This window comes from Botryllus schlosseri, chromosome 14, assembly GCF_051294905.1.
Source record: "Botryllus schlosseri isolate E-star chromosome 14, Bs_hap1, whole genome shotgun sequence".
Taxonomy (NCBI): Eukaryota; Metazoa; Chordata; class Ascidiacea; order Stolidobranchia; family Styelidae; genus Botryllus; species Botryllus schlosseri.
This window is the reverse complement of record NC_137249.1, coordinates 25,333,884-25,360,352: the sequence shown is the minus strand read 5'-3', so window position 1 is coordinate 25,360,352 and position 26,469 is coordinate 25,333,884. Positions and strand designations below refer to the sequence as shown.

At 39.1% G+C, this 26,469-nt stretch overlaps 2 protein-coding genes and 3 long non-coding RNA genes across 5 annotated transcripts in view; 2 read left to right on the top strand and 3 right to left on the bottom strand.

Moving 5' to 3' along the window:
- LOC145456572 (unconventional myosin-XIX-like) overlaps nt 1-19,549 on the top strand; it is a 28,966-nt gene extending 9,417 nt beyond the window's left edge. The window contains exons 7-21 of the mRNA XM_080334708.1: nt 438-576; nt 792-958; nt 2,394-2,539; nt 2,963-3,079; nt 3,860-4,055; nt 5,637-5,758; nt 6,382-6,495; nt 7,048-7,227; nt 10,648-10,812; nt 12,194-12,301; nt 13,032-13,188; nt 14,247-14,383; nt 15,361-15,542; nt 17,049-17,173; nt 18,854-19,549. Of these exons, the coding sequence (XP_080190834.1) occupies nt 438-576; nt 792-958; nt 2,394-2,539; nt 2,963-3,079; nt 3,860-4,055; nt 5,637-5,758; nt 6,382-6,495; nt 7,048-7,227; nt 10,648-10,812; nt 12,194-12,301; nt 13,032-13,188; nt 14,247-14,383; nt 15,361-15,542; nt 17,049-17,173; nt 18,854-19,539 (2,741 nt within the window). The 3' untranslated portion in view covers nt 19,540-19,549. The remainder of the gene's footprint in view (nt 1-437; nt 577-791; nt 959-2,393; nt 2,540-2,962; nt 3,080-3,859; nt 4,056-5,636; nt 5,759-6,381; nt 6,496-7,047; nt 7,228-10,647; nt 10,813-12,193; nt 12,302-13,031; nt 13,189-14,246; nt 14,384-15,360; nt 15,543-17,048; nt 17,174-18,853) is intronic.
- Nucleotides 1-25,624, bottom strand: part of LOC145455468 (uncharacterized) — a 175,944-nt gene extending 150,320 nt beyond the window's left edge. The window contains exon 1 of the long non-coding RNA XR_013920344.1: nt 25,539-25,624. This is a non-coding gene — a long non-coding RNA (uncharacterized LOC145455468). The remainder of the gene's footprint in view (nt 1-25,538) is intronic.
- The window catches only part of LOC145455467 (uncharacterized), a 286,288-nt gene that overhangs the window by 34,144 nt on the left and 225,675 nt on the right, over nt 1-26,469 (top strand). The gene's annotated exons all lie outside the window — the stretch shown is intronic.
- LOC145456573 (uncharacterized) lies at nt 7,914-9,553 on the bottom strand. The gene is made up of 2 exons (XM_080334709.1): nt 9,372-9,553; nt 7,914-8,500 (listed from the first exon to the last, which is right to left on the bottom strand). The coding sequence occupies exons 1-2, from the start codon at nt 9,502-9,504 to the stop codon at nt 7,938-7,940; spliced, it is 696 nt and encodes a 231-aa protein (XP_080190835.1). The 5' UTR covers nt 9,505-9,553; the 3' UTR covers nt 7,914-7,937.
- On the bottom strand, nt 18,963-21,592 carry LOC145456574 (uncharacterized). The gene is made up of 2 exons (XR_013920650.1): nt 20,278-21,592; nt 18,963-19,478 (listed from the first exon to the last, which is right to left on the bottom strand). It is a non-coding gene; the product is annotated as an uncharacterized LOC145456574 (long non-coding RNA).

The following is a 26,469-nucleotide window of genomic DNA, read 5'->3' as shown; positions in this document are numbered from 1 at the left end:
AGACAAATTTTGGAGAAACGCTGGCAATATACTTCGAATCTAATTGCTGCTTGCTGTACAAACATTTGCCATTCCCCGTGCTTATGAGGATGAACGCTGATTCGTTAGTAATGAAATTTGAATATTGTTCTTTCTAACTTCTGATTCAATGCAATTTCCAAGTCTTTGCGAATTCAGTCATTTAATTCCAATCTGGTTAAGAAAAAACTGTAGTAGGACTCTGAGGCAATTTTTATTGTGGGAGAGCTTTCATTGAATCATTGAATTTGCAACTGCTTTATGCGCTGTCCATTAAGTGTCAGTATGTTAATGAGTTGTATGGCTGCTTTGGTTCGGTATTTTGGAGCTGTGCGCTTTGTTTACCTTAAAGACTTGGTCAATATTGATTCTATGTTTGTGTGTGAGCTGCAAATGTCAAGGCACGCGTATGTTCTCAGACGACACCTCTCGTATGAAGGAGATCGAAGAGAGAATATTGGATTCAAACCCGGTGCTGGAAGCGTTCGGAAATGCTAAGACTCTGAGAAACTCCAATAGTAGCCGGTTCGGAAAGTACATACAACTGGAGTACAACAGGTCAAAGTCGAAATAGAATTTGGTGACTCCATATTTCGTAGTGGGATAGCAGGCCTGGTCACAATGGTTTGAGTACTTCAATCTGGATCGAGTATTATTTGTATTGATTCGAGTCGAGCACCGATAAATGATTTTTCGAGCACTGAAATTACACGCACCTTGCCACTAAGTGTTGATTTAACAACAAGAATTATAATTTTGTGACTATTTTTCAGATCGGGTCGCATTGTGGGCGCTCAGCTGCGAACGTACCTGCTCGAAAAGACTCGCGTCGTACGACATGACCCCGGGGAACGTTGCTATCACATCTTCTATCAGATGATGTATGGTGCCGTGCACGCAGAGAAAGAAGATTGGAGTTTGCCGGACAATCCATTTCCAGGTGATCAGACGCGTACAAACTACTGGATTTTGAAAATGCACAGCTACAACTAAAACTACTTCCTTTTCAAAAATGCACAACTACAACGGGAACTACTCACTTTTCAAAACTCCCAAGTAGAACTAGAACCACTAAATTTGCAGAATGCGCAACTAGAACTACTCCTTTTTCAAAAATGCACAACTACAACGGGAACTACTCACTTTTCAAAACTCGCAAGTAGAACTAGAACCACTAAATTTGCAGAATGCGCAACTAGAACTACTCCTTTTTCAAAAATGCACAACTACAACGGGAACTACTCACTTTTCAAAACTCGCAAGTAGAACTAGAACCACTAAATTTGCAGAATGCGCAACTAGAACTACTCCTTTTTCAAAAATGCACAACTACAACGGGAACTACTCACTTTTCAAAACTCGCAAGTAGAACTAGAACCACTAAATTTGCAGAATGCGCAACTAGAACTACTCTTTTTTCAAAAATGCACAACTACAACGGGAACTACTCACTTTTCATAACTCACAAATAGAACTAGACTCTAAAAAACCGCAACTATATAACTAAAACGCAACTAACCAGATTCAATTGTGAAGCAAGTCATAATTGTTACTTCAACGGAATTGGGTTGGTTTTCTACATGGCGTCGGTACAAGTTTGAATTGAGGGCTGGAATGGCTGCACTGGCATCACCAGAACACTGGTGTCACGTTTTCTAGTTGTTTGCCTACCATTTTTTGTTAATGTGCAACTACAACTAGATCTAGAACGATTCAAAAAGTTGGTAGTTGGTTGACCGTCAACGAACTAGGTAGTTTGTACAAGTCGGCAAGTGATCATTTTCCAACCAGTAGGAACTGATTGTAGGCCCGGGTCGTATAAATTGAAGACAAACCGCCCCTTTAAATGAACAAAAAGTACATTGTTACTGTGGTTACCTCTGTCTCGCAACAATGCATTCAACATCAATTGTAGTAGAAAACGAAGGGATGTTCGATCGGTAGCAAAAGGTGGTCACTACTTGTGAATAGTGAATTGCTACTTGATTGCACTCAGAAGTAACAATTTCAGGGACACATCAAAATTACTCAAACTGGAAGCAGACATAGAAAGGCCTGAAAAGTCCTTGAGTAAGCAGTGTTAAAGAGTAGATTTGGTGGAGGGAACACATACACAACATGCTAACCGGTGGTGGCGACTTTCAAAGTTTCAAGGTGACTCTCCTCAGCAAATGCAAAATGCAATGCACTGTTTCACACAGTTTTTATGGTTTCTAGAACTAGAAATCATAAAATGTAAAGACTGTATCTCTACTCGGGTACTGAAGCAGTACTTGAGTTGAGACACTTTATCGCTTACCACTTTTGGTGTTCAGGCCTAAAATATTCCGATGCTTTCGAATTGCTCAATTTTCATTTCCTTATATCGTTCCCAGATCAGAAAGAGATCTGTGATGATTTTGTGCTGGAACAAACGGCGGGACTCGAAGAAACCAGACTGGCAATGTATAAGCTTGGGATTTCCCAGAAAACTCAATGCAGGATCTTCATGCTTCTGTCCGCCATACTCCATCTACGTCAGGTAAGCTACGTGTCAGGCTTGGACAATTAGATGATTTTCGGCTTTTACAAATTAGAATAACATTAGAATTATAGCTGCAAAGTTTTTTTCCAAATTAGATATTAATTAGAATTATGAATTCATGAAAACTTGGACTTTGAATTAAATTCGGTTCATATGAAACCAGAGTTGATTACTGAGCACAAGGCAAATGTCTGTGCACCGAGCTTGGCTCATTTCGCATTGTACAGTTCACCTGAAGCATTTTCAGGAAAACCCAGAAGTTAGACTATAATTAGATTAGAATTAGAGTTAGATAACCAGTAATTCGCTCAAATTAGCGTAATAGACAACTAGAATTAATTCATCAAGTCTGGAAATTAAATACTGAAGATACAAAATGCACTTGTTGTGTTGGTCTTCATTCTTCCCCATCTTCAACAGCTCACCTTTCAAGGATCAGACGATCTCATTCATCAGAGCACACTGGACCCAAGCTGCCGAGAAAACTTTCACATTGCTACTGGACTTCTCGGTATTGACCATGGTGATTTGTTAGAGGTAACTAACTATTTGTCAGACATTTGTAATGTCGCTTTGTAAAATGCAGGGTTGTAATGACTCGAGTCGCGATTTTCTGATGACTCGACTTGACTCAAGTCATTTTCTCAAAATACGGAAATGACTCGACTCGAGTCAATCTGTGCATTGACTCGACTTGGACTCGAGTCATTGCGCATGACTCGGACCAAGTTGTATGACTCGAATATCAGACGGCCAAGACCGACATTTCATTGTAATTTCGAAGAATAGTGAAGTAACTACACTGTTGGTATTTCGCCTATTGGTAATGCGACCAGAAACTGTTAAAAGGGAGGAAAATTAGTATGTTTTCATTGCGAACCATTCGATATCACCAAACAGAGGTATAAAAAGTGACTCTAACAAGACTTAAACTCGAAACTGAGCAGTCAACACAATGACTTGGACTCGACTCGAGTCATACTACCATGACTCGGACTTGACCCTCTGCTCGCTCACTTGGACTCGGACTTGATTCGGTGGAGAACTAAAAATGACTCGACTTGACTCGAGTCAAAACTATAAAAGTGAGATTGACTTGTGACTCAGAGCCTTGTGACTTTGTTACCACCCTGGTAAATCGAATCTTTGGTTGCTTCGGCTACAACTTACATGTGCTCTATGCGACAGGATGTAACAATCTTTTGCAATGGAATTATTAGTGTTTGCGCAAAATGCATACTTGGAATTAATCTTGATGAAACGATAGCCAGATGGTTGCACCAGCAGACAACAGCATATTTCAATTTTTCTGTACAGGTGATAACGTTGCGCAAAATTTCGACCCGTAATGACCGCAGAAGAAGCGTGTTCATGCGCCCCGCCACCGTGGAAGAATGCCTCAGTCGTAGGGACAGCCTGCTCAAGTTCTTGTACCAGCTGCTGTTTCAGTGGATCGTTCGGGGCGTGGGGATGCGTATCAGTGCCCCGGTGTCCGAGTCTTGCAGTTTTATCGGTATGTGATTGGCTATATGGCGATTCCGGCGTTTGTGTGTATGTTCCAGGCATGGCCAACCTGCGGCCGTGGACACGTAGTTCAATTAGTATGTGTTGGCGGCCGTCGACATGAAACTTGAGCGATTTTAATTAATCTTGAAATTTTCGTCGCGCTGGTCGCGATTCAATGTGGCTTCTTTTTTCGATTTTAATATGGGGGCCCCCTTTGCAATCAGAGCCCCACGGTACAGATGCAAACAGCAGATGAAAATGATGCGCCTCACCAACTCGGAACCGTGTGCTCCTCACTATACCGACAATCCTGGTGGGAGATCGAGAAATGCAAAGAACAGCATGCAGCAAAGTGACTAATAATAATTGGCCCACTCAAATATGCATCATCGTTTATAACTTGCCTTGAATTTTCGAAAACACACCCTCCATCAACTCTACCGGTGAATCTGATCACATGGGATGAGTAATAATATGTAAAACTACTTATATTAATGACGAAATTCGTAAGTGAATCTGAAAAAGTATTCGCGCTTGGCGCGAGTGTGAACAATCCCATAACATAACATGTACTTGCATGTCTACCGGATATGATTAAATAGATTAGTCAGAAGTTAACCGGAAACGGACATAGTAAGTTTAACAAAGGTATTTTGCGTCCAGCTAGTTAGGCCCTGGGATGCGTCCGTAGAGTAGATGAGTATTCGAAATGCGACCGTGAATGGCAAACAGGTTGGCCACCCCTGCTATATTCCTTTCTATTCAGCGTTTTCATGATAATCAGGATTAGAGCCTGACCATTACATCGGTTTGCCAATAATATCGAGGAAAAGGGCTCGTCTCGACTGGGGTAAATATTCTTATTGAATCGGCGCGTACTAGACTCATTGTGCATGACTCAAATCAAGTCATATGACTCGAGGCTGGGACGGACATTTCATTGTAATTTCAAAGAATAGTAAAGTTACCACACTATTGGCAATTCGTCTATTAGTACTGGTAGGCTACTTGAAAATGCGACCGGAAAATGTGAAAAGTGAGAAAAATGTGTCTAATACGAATGTGAAGCATTCGATATCACCAAGTGGCAATTGTAAAAAGTGGATTTAACAAGACATTAACCCCGCACTGAGCAGTCAACACAATGACCTTGACTCGGACTCGAGTCATAACACTATCATTCGAATTCGACCCTCTGCTCGACGACTTTGACTCGGTGGTGAATTGAAAATGGCTTGACTTGACTCGATTCAAAACTATAAAAGTAAGATTGACTCGTGACTAGGAACTTGTGAGTTGGTTACAACTCTTTTGTCAACAGCTGGTCTGTGTCAACTTTCTTCTGCTCCATCAAATATAAAACAATTTTATGTCCCAGTTGCAAAATGTAGCAACTTGGATGCCTGTCCTTTCATTAGAGAAATGAATTGCTATTAGGAATATATTTCACCGTGTCGTAATACAGAGTTCATGGTCGACTTTGGATCACAGTAACTCATCGTATAACACATACCCCTCAACATACTCATTTCAGTAAATGATGAACAGGGCCCATCCGTCAATTCCCCAAAACTGCTCTATTTTTCAGGTCTTCTGGATATTTACGGGTTCGAAAGCTTCAAAACAAACAGTTTGGAGCAACTTTGCATCAATTACGCCAACGAGAAATTACAACATCATTTTATAATGAAGTTTTTAGGAGAATTGCAGGTAAGATACAAATACGGGGAACGATTTCACTTTTCACCGTAGATGATCATTAGCGAAATAATTCTACTTTTTTGGAGAAATCAAGCACTCAAATGGTTGCCTTAGACCACTTCTACTGGAACAATTATGTGGAAAAAACTGCTTGTCGCACTTTAAATTCTGTTGAATAAAAGTAGTTTCAGGGTAGGTTTTCATCACTTTTACGAGTGAATTTGTCATAACAATGGGGGTAAATAGCCCCTGTATTACAATGGCTGAATTTATCTGTCAAAATGATCTCTTGTGGTTGTGTGCAACTGGCATTATATTTTCTATGGTTGCATAAAAGGTACATATTTGAACTTTCTGCATCTTTTATACTGTTCGACTTATACTCGAATCGGAATCAAATCACACATGCACTCGATTCTACCCAGCCCTGCCATTGAGTAGAGTGGAATTCATATATACCATAACTATTTGAGTCAAAACCTACTGGAGTACCCAGAAAAGTAGAAGAAATCCGTTATTGACCAGTGGTCAATGACCACCCCCTCCGTGTTTGAGAAATTGATATTCCATAATACAAATTCTAGTTATTAGTTATCATGACAAGTTATCTAATTTCTTGAAATTTTTTGCAGGATGACTATTTGTCTGAGGGAATTCAGTGGCAGTCCTGTGATTTGTCTGACAACATCGAATGTCTCTCCGCCATTGAGGCACCGAGAAAAAGCCTATTTTCTCTTCTGAATGAGGTAAATATGTTTGAATCTTGCATTGCTGGTAACTTGATATAAAATAGAAAACCAGGGTTGTAACCAAGTCGCAGGTCAATCTCGCTTTTAAAATTGTTTACTAAACAGTTGAAGATTCCGTGGCGTTGACTTTGACAGTAAGATTTGAAAACAAACGTATTTTTTAAAATATAAATTCAATATTTTTAAACTCCTGCGCGTTCACATCAACCAGTTGGAATCGAGCCCATTTTGGTAAGTAGGATTTTTTTTAGACAACCTAACAATTTTATCAGTGAATCCCCCCGAAGTCCGGGAAAAAGGTTATTTTTGAACAACCCTAATGCACATTCATTTTGTGTATCACTATTCTTTTGTAAGTTCTAGATTTGTAATCTTGTAGATTTTTGTTTTTGTGAATGGCAAAGTTGTGGGTTTCGCCAAAGGCTTGCGAATTAGCGTAAGGGTTTTCCTGGTTGGTGGTTAGTAAACGTTAAGAACCACTGATATAGAACATCAATATCTTAATTGCCTCAACCTTTCAACATGTATTGATCTGTCGGTTATTTTCAGGAATGCAAGCTAAATCGTGCGCACGCCGAAAACCAGTTGAAGAACCGCGTGGAGTTGATGTTTGGCGAAACGAAACACATCGTCCGACCTCGCGTGTCAAATGCCACTTCCAGCTTTTCAATATTGCACTATGCCGGAGAAGTTCCATATAACACAGATTTACTCATAGAAAAAAACAAGGTTTGTAACTGAATTTCTATTCTATTACACTGTCTAATGATAATGCTGATTGTTCATATCCTGAAACATTCGAATTGTTCATCCAGTTGAAGATAAGGTTGTGTTGTAAGACACATCTAGTGTACAGGTGAATAATATATTGATATTGAAAAAAAACGAATATTTTTGGCCGGCACTCGTGGGGGGTAAATATCAGCAACTAATAGAGAATGGAAAGAACATTGTATATCAACAATCGTATTACCGTATGACGTCACTGGCATGAAATTTTGAATAATCTGGAGAAGAGAGCGCTTGAGCTCAACGTACTATTTTTAGATGGTACACGAACTCCTGTAGGTACAGACTTTGTTTGCGTATTTTGATAAAAGTCGACTCCAAGCCATCCAAATGAAAATGTGAACGGCCTCTCCCGACATCACAAAATCTCCCAGCTGAGAGTCAGCCGCAAATGTTCGGGTTTATTTCAATATGAATATATATATTTCGATATGAATTGCATATTGGAGTTCTGTAACTCCAAGAAGCACTTAAACTCTCAGTGGCAAGGAGAGTTTATAATTGAGTACCGGTACTCGAAAGAATCATCTCGCACTACTCGACTCGAAATGTTGCAATTAATACTCTATTCAGATTTGAATACCCGAATCATTGTGCCCAGCCCTAACGACGAGTATTGACATCTCAGTACGAACATCTGCCCGTGCGAGTTAGTTTTTATGAACGTAAAGCTCCTTCAAAGTCCTCAACTCCTCGATCAGTTGCTTGTTCTGATATTCCAACACGGCAACTCTCGTTTCCAGGCACTTTACATATTCCTTTTTTCTTTTGCGGCACTCTTTGGCGGCGTCTCGGTTTTTCATCAATCTCATCTCTCTCTTTCTGGCCGTGTCTTCCGATTCGGAGCGTAAGTTTTCGACACCTCGTCCCACGTCCATCGGAATGAAACCGCACATATCTCTCCTTTCTGATAGAATCTGATATGGCGTTACCGTCGAGACTGAATCACACTTTGTAGTTTGAATGTGGTGGCGCATTCGGTTGGTTTCGAGCGTGATCATGCTCACGTACGGAAAACCTTTGTGTTGCGATGGGCTCGTGCCTTCCGCTCTGTGTTGAATTCCTGATTTGATGATATGGTTGTCGACTGTGATGTTTGAAATCTCAGGCATCTGTCTTGGTACGCATTGATTGCTTGCTTGCTCATGTGAGACTATTTGCGGGATTGTCTTCTTATCAACGGGCATGTGATCATGCGACGGTGTCAGTATGGCTGGAAATAATAAGCGAATAGATAATATATTGATATTGAAATAAACACAAATATTTTTGGCTGACACTCGTCAGGGGTAATCGTCAGTAACTAGTAGATTGTTGACTTCAATATACAACTGAATAATACATTCGTGTTGAAAGAAATGCGAATATTTTCGTCTGACACTGGTAAGGGGTCATTTCCTCTGGCTAGCTGACTTCAGTACTGTGTACTATCGAATAATATATCTATAGTGAAATGAACCTGGAATATTTTCTAGTAGCAGAGAATTTCTCACGATCACCCCTGACCAGTCTTGTACCAACTGCTGGATTATCAAAAGGCGCAACTAGTACTGCTCGCTTTTCAAAACTAGCAACTACAGCTAGAACTGACGGCCTGGAAAATCCGCAACCAAATTGACTAAAACAGAATCAACTAGTAACTGATAATGTGAATTGCTGAATCGCAATTGAGACATATTGGAAGTAGAACTGGCATTTCAACGCCACAGTCCGGGGTAATGACTCTGAGCTAGCAATGGTTGGAAGAAATTCATGCAACAGATTGACAGAACATCGGTATCGCGATTCACGCCAAATGACGACACTGGTTTTGTAGTTGTCCTAACTAAATCATTTAAATGCACATATTGCACAACTAGAACTTGAATTGAAACGACTGACTTTTTTAAAGTCCACGACAGAGTTAAAACGAGAAGTACTCGCATTTCAAAATCGCAACTGGAACTAGAATTGGAAGTATTTAAAGTCAGTAGGTAAACTAGTATGGCGGTTTGTAAAAGTCTGTCCCTGACGAGTATCTGCCGAAAATGTTCTGGTTACTTTGGTGTTACTATGTTACGCAATCGTATATTTCAGTTCTGTACCTCCGAGAGTGTCTTGAAATAAGCAAAGTTTGTCTTCCTTTCCGTTGCTACCGTCGTCGCTGGAAGATTTTTCGTTCGATAGCGTAGATTCTTCATCCGTGATTGGTAAATCGCGTGGGCTTTTGTCGACCATGCTTTTCCTGATTTGGCAACTTGGATGAAAATTCACTTGCAAATTTCAAGTTTGCTATGTCTCCCAGAGTTGATCAACTAGAATATTTTGAGGTTTCCAAATGCCGTTAGAATTAAATTGAATTAGAATAACTAAATTCGCAAACAATAAACAACAAAAATCAAGTTTGGTTCCTGTCAAATCAGAGTTTATTGTCAAAAGCACGAGACTGGCAAGCTTGGCTATAAAGTTCTCCTGTACCATTCTCAGGAACACCAGAAATTAGATTAGAGTTAAAATGAGACCGTAGAGACATTTCACAAATTATCTTTATCTAGTTGTTCAAGACTTTGCCTCCTCGAAGTTTGCTGACTCTCTTCCGAAGATATCGATTGCACGTTAATTACTAGAGCTCTGTTTCAAGATGTTTTTGTGAGGCTACCTGCTTTATCTCATACAAATCAGGAAACGGCTTGATTGTTCGTCGCATCCTTGACGCAATTTACGGCGTCTATTGTTCTGTGTCTTCCAAGAATTTGAGACAAAATCTCGAATTGTTGAAATGCATTATTATATAGAGTAGATACAGTCTTTTCTGCTTGGAGGTCGGTAAAATTTCCAAGCAAATTTGTTGCGATTGTAAAATTGTTGATCTTAATGATCTGTTACTTGCAATAATGAATAGGAGCAATATCCCCAATATCACATCTGAATATAATTTTTGAAATTGCTCCATTTTGTAGTACAGTGTTCATTTTGCCGTTAGTCGTGAAGAGGCGGGTACGTTTCAAATCTTGATTTCCACTTGAAGTAGTGGTAATTAAATAGAAATTTACGGGTTACTTCCACATCTACTATGGTAGAAACAAACAAATCAAATTGATTCATCCATCATAACTATAGTGCTGAATGCGGCTACATTATTGATGGTATGTTACTATTTTGAGCAAAGACATATGTTATGTTGAGAGCTATTAAAAGTTACGAAAATCCTGCCCAAATCTGGTTATAATTATGACAATCCTGGTATGTTCAGAACTTTGATATGCAATGGAATAATATATTTGTATTCAAATGAAGCCTAGTATTTTCGGCAGACACTCGTCAGGGTTATCATCAGCAAGAGAACATATCAATGACTGTCTGATTAACCGTGTTTTTCAGGACCATGTTCCATCAGAATTCCTGCACGTTCTTGCCATGAGCACAAATGGATTTGTGAGGCAACTCACCACATTGCACACGCGCCCCAGTTCTTGGCAGGACACATCAACAACGCAAAAACGTGCTGGAGGAGACCCACTTGCCACCGTGGTTACACAGTTTAAGGTGAAATATTTTTTATAATTTGAATAATATATTGATATTGAAATATACCTGATTATTTTTGGGGTTTTGTATATTGAAATTCTGTACGACAAAGAAGCTGCTCTGTAATTTGCTTACCTACCTTTTTAACGTTGAATCCAGAAGTTGTCTGTCTCAATATTTCCTTAGTCTTTCTAACAAAGCCATGTATAATTACTTTGATTAGTGACAATGTTCACCACCGCATTCTCCACTTGGATTTTATGAACTATCAAGAAATAAAAACTGTAATTCTACTAGCTGTGACTAACAGAACAATAAATACATTTTGCTGACCGCTTTTGATAATAACGCTTCACCAGATTTTGTACACTGTTCAACCATATTAAATTTGTGTGACTGTAAATAATTCCGTGAGAGTTGTAACGGACCAAAGTAAATTTTAAACTTTTGAGGCAGGACCTTTGCTAAAAAGAGTTGAGTTGGCAGGTTGTTTCGCACATAGTTTGGCTGGCGGGCAATTTTGTTTACGTTTTAACAAAGCTTTGACGCTGGCATTGTCAACTATACATTGACTCCAGCATTCAGATAAAATCAAAATCGGGGAGAGAAGCACCCATGTATGTCTGCACAGAGTTGGGCAACTCGAAAAGTTTCGGCTTTTGAAAATTAGAATTAGAATGATAGCTACCATAGAGTTTTATCTCCAACTTAAGATTAGAATTACTGAATTCACAAAAGCTTTGATATATAATTGTATTCTGAATTAAATGGGCTTACAGCAGCTGTGGGCAAACTGCGACCCTCAAGCCTCAAAGAAACGTAAAAATATTGAGAAAATACGTACTAAATATCAAATTACTGTGGGTACTTGATTCAACTTTATTTTAACATAATAATGATAATGATAAGTAATAGTCATACTACAGTATTTTTTTATTTCGTGCTATAGCCCGACCTCAAGGTGCATTTAGAAAGGTTTCTTTTTCTAAACATCATAGAACCGTAAATGACTTAATTCGGACCACGAGTGTGATTTTAGATTGGCAACCCGAGCAAGTTTATTGCTCTTAGTGTTGTACCTGTACAGCCCAGGACGCGAGTGTATTATAGAGATTCTTTCTTCGTATGTGTAAAAGTATTTATATTTATAAAATTTTTCTATTGTAAATGCGTATTTCAAGGTAACATGGTTATGATGCTGAGTGTGACTCGTTTCACTCTATACAGTTCTCCTGTAGCAATTTCAGAGGAACCACAAATGAGATTTTAATCAAAATGAGAGCATGGATACATTTTACAAATAAAAAAAGAATTTCACAGCAATACTCGTAAGGCCGACAAAGCTGTAGGCCTGAACAAGAAGTAGACATTGGAATGACTCGCGTTTCTTCATCAACAGAAATCTCTGGATGACTTATTGGAAATTCTTTCCTCCACCGACTGCCATTACATACGATGCATCAAACCCAACAAGCACTCGCTTCCAAAGATATTCGATTCCAAATTTGTAAGTATCGCTGCGTTTGTTGGCAGATTTATATTTTTCTTCTAAAATTGTCTATCGTTATCAAATTTCTGCTTGACGAAAACCCTTCACTGATAATTTGAATTCATCAATCATGTCTAGTTGTTGTGTTGCTCTTATCAACTTGTTTCCATGTTTATATGGCAATGGAACATCTTTGTATTGTAATTAGCTGGATATGAAGTCATACAAGTATAGATTCTGATTAACAATGTAGAGATTTGTTTTCCATATTATTGAAAGTCCAGTCGCAAAGAAATCGGAACTGGAGTCGAGTCATGACTCGAGTCATTTCAATACCCAACTAGGAGTGAATTTATCAACTGAGCTAATTGTTTCATTGTGATAAGTATGGTGCTAACATATCTGACTTCGACAACGAGATAGTTCGAGTTGTTTAAGTAAATGAATTAGAGCGAAATCCCGGAACCTAATTCTAATCTAATTTGTGACTTGTTTCTTTGTTCTAATTTCTCGTTTTCCTGAAAATGCTCCAGGAGAAGTGTATAGTGCGAAACGAGCCAGGCTCGGTGAACATACATATACTATTGTCATGATTACGAGGATGGATTCTGATCTGACAGGAACTGAGCTTGATTCCTGATGAGTTTGTTTCTAATTGCAAGTTTTTAACGATTCAGTGATTTTCAATCTTAGCTGCTTTGAAATAGCTGAACATTTTTCTCTTTGTATAATTCTGTGACGTATGCAGGTGTTGGACCAAATGGAGGCTTGTGGGATCGTGGATACAATTAAAGTTTGCGCGACGCCGTTTCCATACCGAATGAACTACAAGCAGTTTAACGTTCGCTACTCTTTTTGTCTATCGCACTTCAAGGACGTGGCCGCTCAAGAGATTGTAGACGCGGGTAAAGTCATGTTTGCTTTTTTATAGTCCAATTGATATTTTTCTATATGCAACACAATTAGGGCTGAGCACAATGATTCAAGCACTCGAGTATGAATTTTAATGGTCAGAGTCCAGTACTGAAATGATATGATCCGATTTTCCACTGTGGAAAGCTGTAAACCTCGATCGGCCGCATCTCAAAAGATGAAACACGCAGTGCAAAGCTACACACGTTACTTGTAATGGCGTATCTGTGTAGTCTGTATCAGCACAAAGCATTGTCACAAAGTGCAATGAAATAGGCATGGTCGAAAAATATACGAAATACGGTATCTTCGATTTGATGTAGATCTGGCATTGTATTCTTTGTGGTAGTAAAAAGGTATGTTCATCTTCGAACTTTCCACATCATTCAAACTAGGGTTCTAACCAAGTCACAAGTCAATCTCACTTTTATAGTTTTTACTCGAGTCAGGTCATGTCATTTTCAATTCACCACCAAGTCAACTAGTGAAGAATCGAGTCCGAGTCATATTGTTTTGACTCGAGGCCAAGTCATTATGTTCATAGTTCAGTTTTCAGTTCAATCCAGATCAACCCAATTTTTAAAATTCTACTCGAGTGATAAGAATGGCTCACATTGGTAATATCGTAATTTTCCTCATTCTTAAGTTTCTGGCCCTATGTACCAAGTATCAGGACGGATGGACGAAATACCAATCATGTGTTGACTTTACTATTCTTCGAAGTTTCAATAAATGTCTATCTTGACCGTCCTACTCTTGGGTAGTATGACGTGGTTCGAGTCAAGTCGAGTCACCGAAAAGTCTCGACTCCAGTCATTACAACTCTGATTCATACTCTTGTGATGTAATACGTGACTCGAAGTCTGAACGGTTTGAAGAACTGTTTGATTGTGCGCAGTCTTGTTACAAAATCATTTCTTTCATGTTTCCCACCTTTATCTGTCAATAACTCCTGCTGGTATCTTGTGAAAGGACCCCTCACCAACTTTTGAGTTTGGGTGATCGTATCCTGTGAAAGCTGCATGTGTGACCAACGATTTTTTCTGCAAAGGGTCGAAAAAGTTTTTCGACAGCGATGATCAATTGCTCAAGGAGAAATGTCTGAGAATTCTACAGTCGACAGGGAAGAAAAGTATAAATACGACCGTCCAATTTGGAAAAACCAAGGTCTTCCTCTCATCAGAACAGGTAAAAGCCGACGTTTCGTGTTGTTCGATGATTGGTGATGACTGAGGAACTAGAACCTGCCTGTGCTACCAATCAGAGCTGGGCATCTAGAAAATTTTCACTTTTTCCAAATTAGATTTAAGAATTATAGACCAGTTTTTTTCCCAGTTAGATTGGAATTACGGAATTGGCGAAAACTTTGAAATTGAATTGAATCCAAATCAGAACGAGATCAAGCAAAAATCAAGCTTAGTTCATATCAAATCATAGCTCCTTCTCATCAGAATGAGAATGGCAAATATCTGTACACTGAGCTTAGCTCGTTTGTACAATACCTTTCTCGTGCAGCAATTTCAGGAAAAGCACAAATTACATTTCAATTAGATTAGCGGCATTTCGCTCATTTCATTTGACAACTAGAATCATCTAGTTTAGTTAAGAAACAGTGAAACTTTTCAGCAATAGATAATACACACAACTTTTTGCATGATTCTAACCAAGTCACAAGGTTCCGAGTCGCAAATCAATTTGACTCGAGTAAAATCGGGTAATTTTCGATTCAACGCCGAGTAAAATCAGGGAGCTACGGTCGTGTCGAGAGTCATGGTGTAAAGACACCAGTCAAAGTCCTAGTGTTTACTGTTCAGTATCGAGTTCCAGTCAAGTTCAACTCACTTCTGTGGAACTCGTGTGTGATATCAAATCCCTCGCATTCTTTACGTACTCAAACTCGTATTTCTCGTTCTTAACATGTTTATTCAAACAGATAAAAATACAGTTTCTGTGTCAATTTTACAATTATATCGCTCCTGAATTGAATGCGTCATACGGAATGTGTGGAGTCATATGACTTGGTCAAATCATGCTTGATGACTCGAGTACAAGTCGAGTCAATACACAAACGGACGCGAGTCGAATTATTTTCCATTTTTATGAAAATCACTCGAGTCATTACAAGCCTGCGTTCGACCCATTGTAAATTTCGGATATTCTTGCAGTTTGAACGCCTGGAACTGTTGCGCTCCGAGCAAGTTGTCGGAAAGTCTGTCGTCATTCAGACTGCGTGGCGCGGCTACATGCATCGGAAGAAGTGTAGAGCCACCAGAAAAGCTCTGCTGTTGAAAAGGAACATGGCGGCTACAATTTTGCAAAAAGCTTGGCGTATGAAAATCCATCTCAGGTATGCGAGCTATGTACTACGAATCTGTAATACAATAATACACTGTTTTCTGTATAAAATCGTAACTTGTTCATCGGTGATTTCTTTTGCGGTTTGTGCTACTAGCTCCACTCATTAGTAGGGCTGGGCTTGACGATCCTAGTGCTCTATTCTAAATCGAGTATTAATTCTAAAGTGACAGATGATTTTTTCAAGTGCTGAGATGATGCTTTCCTGGACAGTAAGAGGTAATTTACCATCGAGAATTATAGTTTCGATAATATTTTCTAGGGATGGTGTGAACCTCTGGAAGGTTCAGTTTCGTGTGAACGCAAACCTTTTTGCAAGGTTCTGTGCGAACGCGAACCTCATGACGTCACGTCGACGTCTTATTGCTAATTCCAACCCTACATTTCAGTGAAGTGACACACAAGATACATCGTGACGACTCAAGCCACTGCTACAATATGCCACAATGCTGCAGTACATGCTGACTTTTTAAACATCACCAAAATGTATCAACTGGAGCAATCCAATGCTATAATAATCCCACAAAATCAATATCTTCAGCCGCTTTGCCAACAATTTCGACAAGGAATTGCAAAGGGATATAAGTTATGTCTTAACGTCCATGCCAGACCGGGCAGTGTATCCGTGTCGGACGATCAGAACATTGATATTGAGCAGAGTGTCAACGGGTTTCACGGATTCGGATTTGGGTTTTATGATACAATAAACATCGAATCAAGATGGATCAGACAACCCACAACGATGTGTTCTTAATATAAATTGCATTGATTGGTTGAATAAGCATCATTCGGTGACCAGCTACATGTAGTGTATTTCATTCTTGATGTGTGGTTGCGGGTCAAGCTCACAGCAGAGAGTTGCTAAATCATCACTGACAGAAAGCTGTATATTTCGAGCCAACTTTTGCAACAAAGCAAGTAAATTTTTTTAAGATTGGCAAGGTGGATCCTCCTTTAGTGTTGATTTTTTTTCATGTTGCCTGCTCCATGCATAGAGTGGTCCTATAGTTGAAATTCCAAGAATTTTAACCAAAGATGTTGTAATGACGTGAAAAATTGTAATATACCGTATGTAAAAGGTTTACAGTGCCGAACGCGAACATGAACCTCACTTTCACACCATCCCTAGTATTTTCCACTATGAAAGGCTACACACCTCGATTGCTCGTATCCAACATACTAAACATGCTATACAAATCAACGCACATTATTCAAAAGGACATATTTTTGAAGTTGTGATCAACCCACAACATTGTCACAATGTGAAACAAGAATGGTCGAAAAAATACCTAATTATCATCTTAATGTGATGTTAGAACTGGCATTATATTCTTTGAGGACTCAAAAAAGGTGCATATTTGAACTTTCTACATACATACATATTGAGTGGTACACGAATACTTGATTCACAATTAAATTACTAAGATATTCCTTTTTGCCGAGCCTTACTAATAAGCAATGTAATATCGCACCATTTCACTATAATTGTATGTTGCAGAATGGAAAGAGAACTTTTTATTGCACAACGGAAAAGAAGCGTTTTGATCATTGAATCTGCCTGGATTTCTTATAGATTACACGTCAAGAGTCAAAGGGAAAGATCCGCAACCATGATTCAAGCTGGTATATTGTGATTTCATTGCATTTGCAGGGAAACCATATATTAGATTCGAGTCGTGATGTTTTTAAATAATGGAATTACTCATAAACTAAACTGAGCATGTAGGCTGGATGTATATCAGGACCGTTCGTAGAAGCTAAGTTTTATTTAATAAACAATATATTTGTTTGTCTTCAAATTTTACTGTCAATCCGATGAACTTATGGTGGGAAATTGTTTAATTGCACTGGTCAACACAGTTTTTGTTTACTTGTTCAGGCAATTGATTATGACTAACTTTTGGGCGCTGAATTAAAAAATGACTTCCTTTTTTCTCTATCACAACAAGTTTTTGGGTTATGCACCTCCCACATTGCCTCAAAACCCACATAATAGCACTACTTTTAATATTTTGTGTTTATTGTATTAAGATATTTTAGTTTTTTTTTTCAATTTCTGCTGTCTGACATAAACATATGGCAGTGGCACATGTGTATCAGGCTCACATGTGCTGTGCATCTTTATTGTCTGAAAAACAAAGAAAACACAATATTTCAAAGCTGACACATACGATCCAATCGTGCTCGTGATATTGCAACAATTCTATGTTTCTGTATTATTCACGAAGACTAGCTGAGTGTGCAATTGTTACTGCACCTAAAACTTTGCTATTTTTGAGAATGCCACACTTTAGGATCCTTTTTGAGCTACCTATAGGCATTTGTCATTCACTTGAGTTCTAAATGGGGATTCCTAACACCTCCAGTAATCCATGGTGACAGTATCATGCCAATACCAGTATCACGGCAATACAAAAAGCTACCGAAAGTAGGCCGACGAAGAAAGGGCAGATTCGCAAAGCCTATGCCAGATCAATAACGTGTGTTGATGGACTACTCTGCATTCTGAATCATCTTCTATTTCAAAATCTACATCATTAGGCCTGCTATCCCTAAGATCTTCATCTTGATCCAAATTATCGAGCATATACCAGTTTAAAGTTACACTGGATAAGCTGAATGGGGCATTGGACCAAGCTCATAGTAAATGTCATGTTTATTTTTCTTGCCATATCCTGCAGTTTCCATCAAATATGTGTGTGAAATATCCTCGGATAGTTGCATCCTCTAACCAAAAATGGGAGAAAGCATAGGCCTGAATCGATACCACTACCTTTATTCTTAATAATTCAATTGAACCCTTGGCAAGATAACTTATTATATGGTAAAAGTGTGGATTTTTATATGGTATGGAAATGTGATATGACTAAATTCGTGAAAATTTGCATATTTTTGGCATATGTCCGTAGAACAATAACTTGACATGATAGAAGAAAACCAGTGGCATTTCTGGAATCAGCACGCCAAAATTAGCCTAAAGCAAGTGCAAAATCGAATTCAACAAATTTTTTGTTCAAAATTGTTGCCCAGTGTTATTATTAATTGCAGAACCACCCACGACAAATACTGCTGTTCCAAATCCAAAATTCTGCACTCCAATAACTTCGCCACTACCGGTTGGAACTGAGCCAGTAAAAATAGTTTTTTTTCAGCCATTCTAACAATTTTATAGAATAGGCAGTCAAATTTGAAGAAAAAACCTATTTTTGAACAACTAATGTATATCGACCTACACGGTGCGAACGTATTCCTGCAGGCTTTTTCAAACTCAACTAATAATTGTGTGTTTATTTCTCTTTGCAGTATTTCGGGGTTGGAGAGCAAGATGCAGATACAAGGAATCTCTTGCTTTAAGTCTGACGCATCATTTGGACAACAATGCTTCCCATAACAGAGTTTTGTCCAGTCAATATGCAAGCAATGGATACTTTAATTCATCAACACTACATATAAGCTCCAGCCTGCGCTCTCAGGGGGTTGACATTTCGTATGGGAATCTATCTCGATGCACTCAACACACCGACTCTAGTGTGAATAAGTCTTCTGGTTTCGCTGAAAAAGATGTGCTATCTCTTGAGGCTAATCGTCAAATTTTTCATGTTCTCCCTGAGCACAGCGGGTCTGGAGATGCGTATGATTCACTATCATATCCGAGATATTCGAGTAATCGTCTGCGTAGCGCAAAAATTGTGAATTACACTCGCACTCTCGATAGCCGTGCATCTGGTGATAGCTGTCATCCGTCCATATTATCTGTCTGGCAATGTCTTCCTTCGGTGTGTTTATTGAGAGGAATTGCGTTAGTTCATCGACAGTGTTTTGAATCCTGGACCATTTCGGCAAGCGGTGGCTTTTTCGGGAATGCTTTTGACGCTGTGTACGTGCATTTATGTCAGACTTCTCTTGGTGCTTCTAGAATTGATGATACCTGCAAAAGAAGCGGAAAATATTGTATATTGAAATATGCGGACGTGCGCCCAAATATATAAGAATATTGAACATGGTGGTCTCTTTATGTTTTATATTAATAACTTGTTTTGTTCATGCGAAGTGAATTCAGTTGCAGTACTTGATGATGACCTGGCGTAATTGTGATCGATGATCTTAAGATTCGTAACCGATACTAGGGCCATTTTTAGATGACCTATAAAAAATCAATAATATGACTTAATGTTTTGGAAAATATGACTATATGTGAAAATCGTGTGTTTTTACATGCGAACAACGTCGGTCACGGAGCTAAATAGTAAAACATACGCAACATAACAGTAATACACATCCATTTTTATTTTAAACCACTGTTGTAGTACAGTTTCATGTAGTGTGGAATGTCAGAGTCTCTGTGAAGTTGCGATTTGGACGTAAAATGACTGTAGTAAGGAAAATGAGCGCTCCACAGACGCTGACATGGGTTGACACTTCTGCAGTTTAGCATAAAGCGCTGGTGAAATGTCTTGTATAGTAGCTCCATAAATTGTTTCACGTCGTTTTTGTCCAATCGCTTCCTAATGTAGTTTCTGAGCTCGAGCGGATCTTTCTCGAAATCAAGGGTATTTAGATCAGCATAGGCCTCTTTGATGGTGTACGACTGTATGTACAACTTTCCATTTTGAGTATTAACTTTGAAATATTGTTATAGTGGAGGCATATTTCTGTTGAATGACTAGTCAACTCTGGATCGTTGACAGAATTATTGACGCTATTTACAACAACTCTTCAGTCTTCACCTTCATATGTATGTATGGAGTATTTCTTTAACTTGTGGAGGTCTCTCGGCATCAGAGTTGGATCAATTACAATATTTTGCTTCAATTGCAATTACTTCCTTCTTCCTTACATGTTTTAATTACATTACAATTACTCAATGTTAAAAATATCAAATTACAATTACTGTTAAACATGTAATAATTACAATTACTTTTAAACAGGTAATTGATTCAGTAAAGAGGTGTTCTTTGACAACCGTAGCGACGTAATTAGCAACCATCTCAAGCTATTTATGTTTCCTTCCTGATATGTATTGTAGAATACCCTTTGATTAAAAAAAAACTCGAACGTTATCGAACTAGGCCTAATCATGAGTACTGAAAACTACAAGCACAGAAAAATGTTTCAAGCGACTGTTAGAGGAACCAAAGGTTTGAGCGACTAACAGCGAATAGGCTACAGAACAGTCAATGAAATGTAATCAAACGATTACGCTACTCAGAGCTGAGTCAGGATAATGAAATGTAATTGCTAAGACGTCAGCGATAACGATGATACCGATAAGGTGCATGAAATTAAAATACATGCAAAAAGAAAAAACCTGAGAACTAGGAATTACAATATTTTGGTTCGCATTTACATTTTCACTTGCTCGGAACTGTTAGATTGCATTTGATGAACATTAGGGTGCGAAACGTTTGTGGCCCCAGTAAATTAGGCAAAGATTGGAGGTAAGATTGGGATAACATCTCTACAAATGCATGATCAAGTTTGATGAAGCCTTGGTTGGAAACTTGATCGGAGATTAAAAAAAACTTTGACCGTGGTGTAGGAAATGGCTCAGCACAGGTTTCAGAAGAGTTTATTTGCTGTTTATCCATTTTTGAAATAATAAGATTTAGTTTAGCCCACTGGTTCTCTAACAGTGAATATTCCGTGCCCCCCTTATCGTCATAGCACACAATGAAACCAGAAAGTTAGCAATCCTTACATATAGTTTGATGGTATGGAAGGATATGACTGTTGATGAGAGGATTCTCCAATACGAAATTCAGACTATACACCGAACAATAACCATAAAATGGAGGTGAATCGGGCCAAGCGCGTAAAAGATTTCAGTTCACTGGAGCGTCGCGCCCCGTTCAGATGCTTTCACGCCGCCCACGGGGTCACGCCCCCAGTTTGAGAATCACTGGTTTAGTCTATATTGTAATTCACAAGGTTTCCTGTTGCTACTGAAGTACGGGAATCAGTTTGGGGTGACTGAATTATCTAGTTATAACGCAGCAGGCATAGAACACCGATGTAAATAGGTTTTAATTATTACATGTGGTGAATGTTTACTATAAGGCCTTATCGCCTTAAGGCCCCTCGTCGTCATCCTGATTCGTACTGGATTTTCACTGGTGCGACGAATAAATGATTGATTAAATTTTATTTCATGTTGTGATTGTCAGGTTTCCATGATAATGTAATTGAGATTGTAATTGAGCAAAATATTGCTAAAATTACAAATACAATTACACAAAATGGAAATGCTTCAATTACAATTACAATTACATGAAAAAATGTAATTAATTACATTCAGCTCAATTACAAATTACAATATTGATCCAACTCTGCTCGGCATCATATTGAGCAGCATTCAACCAGCTACCCCAACGAGTAACTGCCTTGCTTTCTTGTTGCTCAATTGCTTCACCGCTTAAATTGGTATTTTGTAATTAAAGTTTACAGCGATATGACTTTATAACTTTCTTAATATACCTCATAGGGATGCGTTTTTTGCGTTAAAATTGATTTCACGACTTATTGATGCATAGAAAAAAATATGACTTTGGATGGCCCTACAAATTACATTCGAAAAATATCCATAGTAATCAAAAACCGATTCGAATCGATTTCCTTGAAATAGGGGGATTACTATATACATCTGGAAGGACTACACAAATTAAACATTCGTGAACATGAAATAGTGCGATAATATATAGCAGGTTATTGCTAGCAAAATCGTCCGGTTTTCAAACTCCACCGCTCAATATCAATATCACATGTCGCAGCACAGGGTGCGGCAGGGACATATGATTAGCAGAACAATAGTTCTATATATCCCTGAGTTCTCATTGTAAGTTTACATTCGACAAAATCTGACAAATCTCGAAATTTTTCGTCGCGCAATGCGCGAAATATACGCCGACACTGTTTAGACCAGTGGTTCCCAACCGTTTTGTCTTCATTCCCCATTTCAGATTTATTCCGAGCCTTCATTCCCCACCAAGCCGTAACAGCAGACAGGACTTTGTCAGCCCTCCGCAAAAAACGTTGTTCTTGGCCCCCACAAGGTAATAAACCCAACTTCTGGGTGGCTTCCCTCTCAGCCCCCCCCCCCCCGAGCCTGTACACTTTTTCCTCACTACTTATCATCTACATTGGGTTTGCTGTTTAGTGTGTCGCCATATTTCGACTAAACGCGCGAAGCGCGAAAAATTTACATGATTCATGTTTGAATCGGTCAATATGATCGCGAATTGCATATATTCTGCTATCAATTTTTTATCTCCTCTCTATGCTCACGTAATCAGATTTACCGATAGAGCTGAGTGAGGTGTGTAGGATAAGGTAGGACCCCTAAATAAGAATTAAACATATTCTGGCGGACCCGTTGGTATATTGACTTCGTTACATGCTATTTCGTAACCTCCTATATCTGATGTGTCAAAAGATATGGAAATCATCAAAACTAAAAAGCACACACGATTTCAAATTGGTATTGCTTTGCTGGCAAATAATTTCGCGCCAGCCATTTAGCCAGCTATGGACAATTAAACATTTATGTATAATGGATAGCCTATATATCAGTCGTTCCCAACCTTTTTCGGTGTCGGGGCCAAATTTAGAATTTCCGAGTACGGTCGGGGCCGCACGAATATCAGAGCAATGAAACAGACCCAAAATAGTCATCAAAATATGAAAATTGGCATTGTTCCGATCAATCGCTCAACGACATTGGCCATTGTTATGGTCATTGTGTCGCTGCGCTCTCATTGTTCAGACAATCGACCTTTGGTGGCTATTCCATAGTAGTTTTATTGCCCTGGCGAGATTTCAACTCGTATTTTTGGAATCAGTGCGACACTATAGCTTTCGATAAAGACCGGACCTATCAAATTATTCGGACGCTTCGATCGTGAGGTATGCTGCTTTCGGGGCCGTTTAGGGAGTCAGCTTTTATAGCCTAAACGTTATTCATGATCAATTCGGTTACTATGATCGGGAATTGCACATATATTGTCATCAATTTCTTGTCCTCGCTGCTCACCTAATCATATTTACCGGTAGAGCCGAGTGAGGTTTCTTGGGAACTGTAGGAATCCGTATTGGTATGGCTCCGTCACATGGTATTATTTCGTGACCTCCTGTTGGCTGTAGGCCTATAAAAATATAGAATCTCCTCTAAACGTAGGCTACCAAATTAAAAGACGCACACGATTTCAAATTGGTATTTCTTCACTGGAATATAATTTTTCCCTGCGGGATGACATTTGTCTTGTGAGGTTCAGATTGCCAAGAGGATATTTTGTATATATAACGAAGTTTCGGTCAGCAAGGGCAGTCCTGTTCGGCCACGGTTTTCTCGCTGCCGATTGTTCTGACACACTTCTTGGAGTCGCATGTTACATGGCCTAAAACTTGCTATGTCTTGGTGCGTCGTGGCGCGGTAATGGCCAACGCCGATATGCCCATTTCGATGAATCTATTTTTTCTTGAGGGATGAGTACCCAAAAATCAAGATATTTGGCAGCATGAAATCACGCCCAAAGTGAAAAAATTTTGAAAAAGATGTATAAATTTTGAAAAAATACTCTATAATTTATGCTAATTCACGAAATAATCTTGGGCCCCCTTTGAGCTGCAGTGCCGCAGTTATGATCCTCTCTTTACCTATATCTATAGCTACTGCTCGTTCAACTGAAAAGTTTGGGCACATTGCATTGAAACAGCAGTGAGGTACCGTTAGCAGTCTACTCACGACTGTACTGCAATCCTAAATCCTAATTAAAAACTCCAGACTCCAAGCCAAGTAAGTGCATTTTATAAAAAAAATCATAACTCGATTTCTTAACATATTTTGGGGGCCGCGGTTGGGAATCACTGCTATATATCGAAGTGTTCAGTTACCACAAGGGCATTCAATCTCGGCCAAGGCCTTCTCGCTGCTGATCGTTCTGGCACACTTCTCGGAGTTGCATGTTACATGACCTAAAACTCCATGTGTCTTGCTGCGATGTGGCGCCGTAATGGCCGACTCCGAAGCCTCCATTTCTATAAATTATACGTATTTTCGTGGGGGAAGGGTACCCAATAACCAAGATATTCGGCAATATTAAATCGCACCCCCAGCGCTAAAAAAATTGAAAAAGTGGCATAAATTTCCAAAAAGATACTCTATAATTTATGTTAATTCACGAAATAATTTTTGGGGGGTTTGGGTGCGGCAGTTACGGTCCTGTTCCGCACTACCCAACACTTCTGTCATCACAGAGCAGCTATTTGCTGGTTTGACTTCACAAGACACACAACCACACCAGTACGCAAGACAACCGCCTATAACTGCAACATTGAACGTATTGTGAGCCGATACCAGTAACGCTCAAAATTTCGCGAAAGCGTTATTTCTAGTCAAACTAGTCGTGCTGGATGCGATTGTGCCGCCAAGATTGATCATCTAGAGTTGAAAATAAATTTTTGGGAACTACACGCAATATAATTTTCGATACATGCTTTTCAGGCAGTTAACTGGTAACGGCAATTGCGCATGTGTCTCGGTGAATATGTAGATTGTCCTGTATACATAATTGTTAGCAAATGCATCTATTCCCCACCAGAATCCCTTGAATTCCCCACCGTTTGGAAACCACTGGTTTAGACAATCTATGCAGGGGTTTATCATAATTCATGTAAATCTCAATACAATATCCATTGTAAAATAATATTTATTGAACTCGAAGACTTTTCGGGTGCCTATTTTCAAGAGTTAACGGCACACTAAAGGGATTTAAACAGATTTAAAACCTCTCCTCTATTTTAGATATGTCGATGAGTCCTTTGTTGCCTTTAAAAATGAGCGAGAGTGTAATAATTTATTCGAAAAATTGAACAGTCTCCATCCAGCTCTAGAATTTACCGTGGAAAAGGAGACTGATGCTGCCCTTCCCTTTTTAGACGTCTTACTAGAGAGATCCGGACAAACGTTTTTAACGTCGGTGTACAGAAAACCTACCTTCACTGGTCATTATATCCGTTGGGATTCATTTTGCCCGAAGCGGCGTAAATTAAACCTTATTTCATCTCTTGTTAATCGGCCCTGCGCATCTGTTCACCGGAAAAACTGTCACGCGAATTGGATGACATCCACTCGATTCTGTCCAAAAATGGCTATCCAGACCACATATTAAAATGCTCCATCTCTGAGGTTTTGAAAAAATCGGATATAGCTCCCAAATTCGGACCAGAAAAATGCCCGGCATTTTTACACTTACCTTGGCTAGGTAACGTGTCTAACCGTTTTGAAAAACTCATTAAATCGGCTGCTCACCATTGTTTTTACAGCGTAAACACGCATGTGGTGTACACAACGAAACCCTTGTTGCCCAACTCTCGCAAAGATGTACTTCCTGCCTTTATTGCAAGTAATGTTGTTTACCAATACAAATGCCACTGTGATAGTAGGCAGGCCTATGTAGGACGTACATCTCAAAGATTGTTTGAGCGTATTTAGCAGCATATCCCAAAATTGATTCGGTCAAAAACATGCGCAAATAGCCGCACGGACCTTGCACGTCAGTGCACATTGGCAGCCAAAACAGACTGCTATGACGATTACCAAGTATGTGCTTCGTCAATTGGTCAGTATTTGAGTGAAAACCTCGCCTGTGCACAGCACTATGATGACAATATGTTCACTGTCATTGCGCGTGGTAGGTCTTTGTTTCCTCTAAAAGTGCCGGAGTCTACTATTATTCAGTTGAACAAATCTATTTTATGTAGACAAAAAGATTTCCTCTATAACCTACAAATTTCTCATTAGTGCATGTGTTTCGTGCGTGTAACTGTTTATTTACGAATTGCGTTGCTACTATACTCAGAGGTGGTCAATAACGAACTACTTCTACTTTTTCGAAGTACTCAAGTATTTCTCCTTTACTTCTGGT

Excerpts from the sequence above, each read along its gene's own strand:
- LOC145456573 (XM_080334709.1), bottom strand. The coding sequence starts at position 9,504 with ATGGTCGACAAAAGCCCACGCGATTTACCAATCACGGATGAAGAATCT. Across the intron at positions 8,501-9,371 it reads ATTTCAAGACACTCTCGGAG|CCATACTGACACCGTCGCAT; the intron begins GTACAGAACTGA and ends TATTATTTCCAG.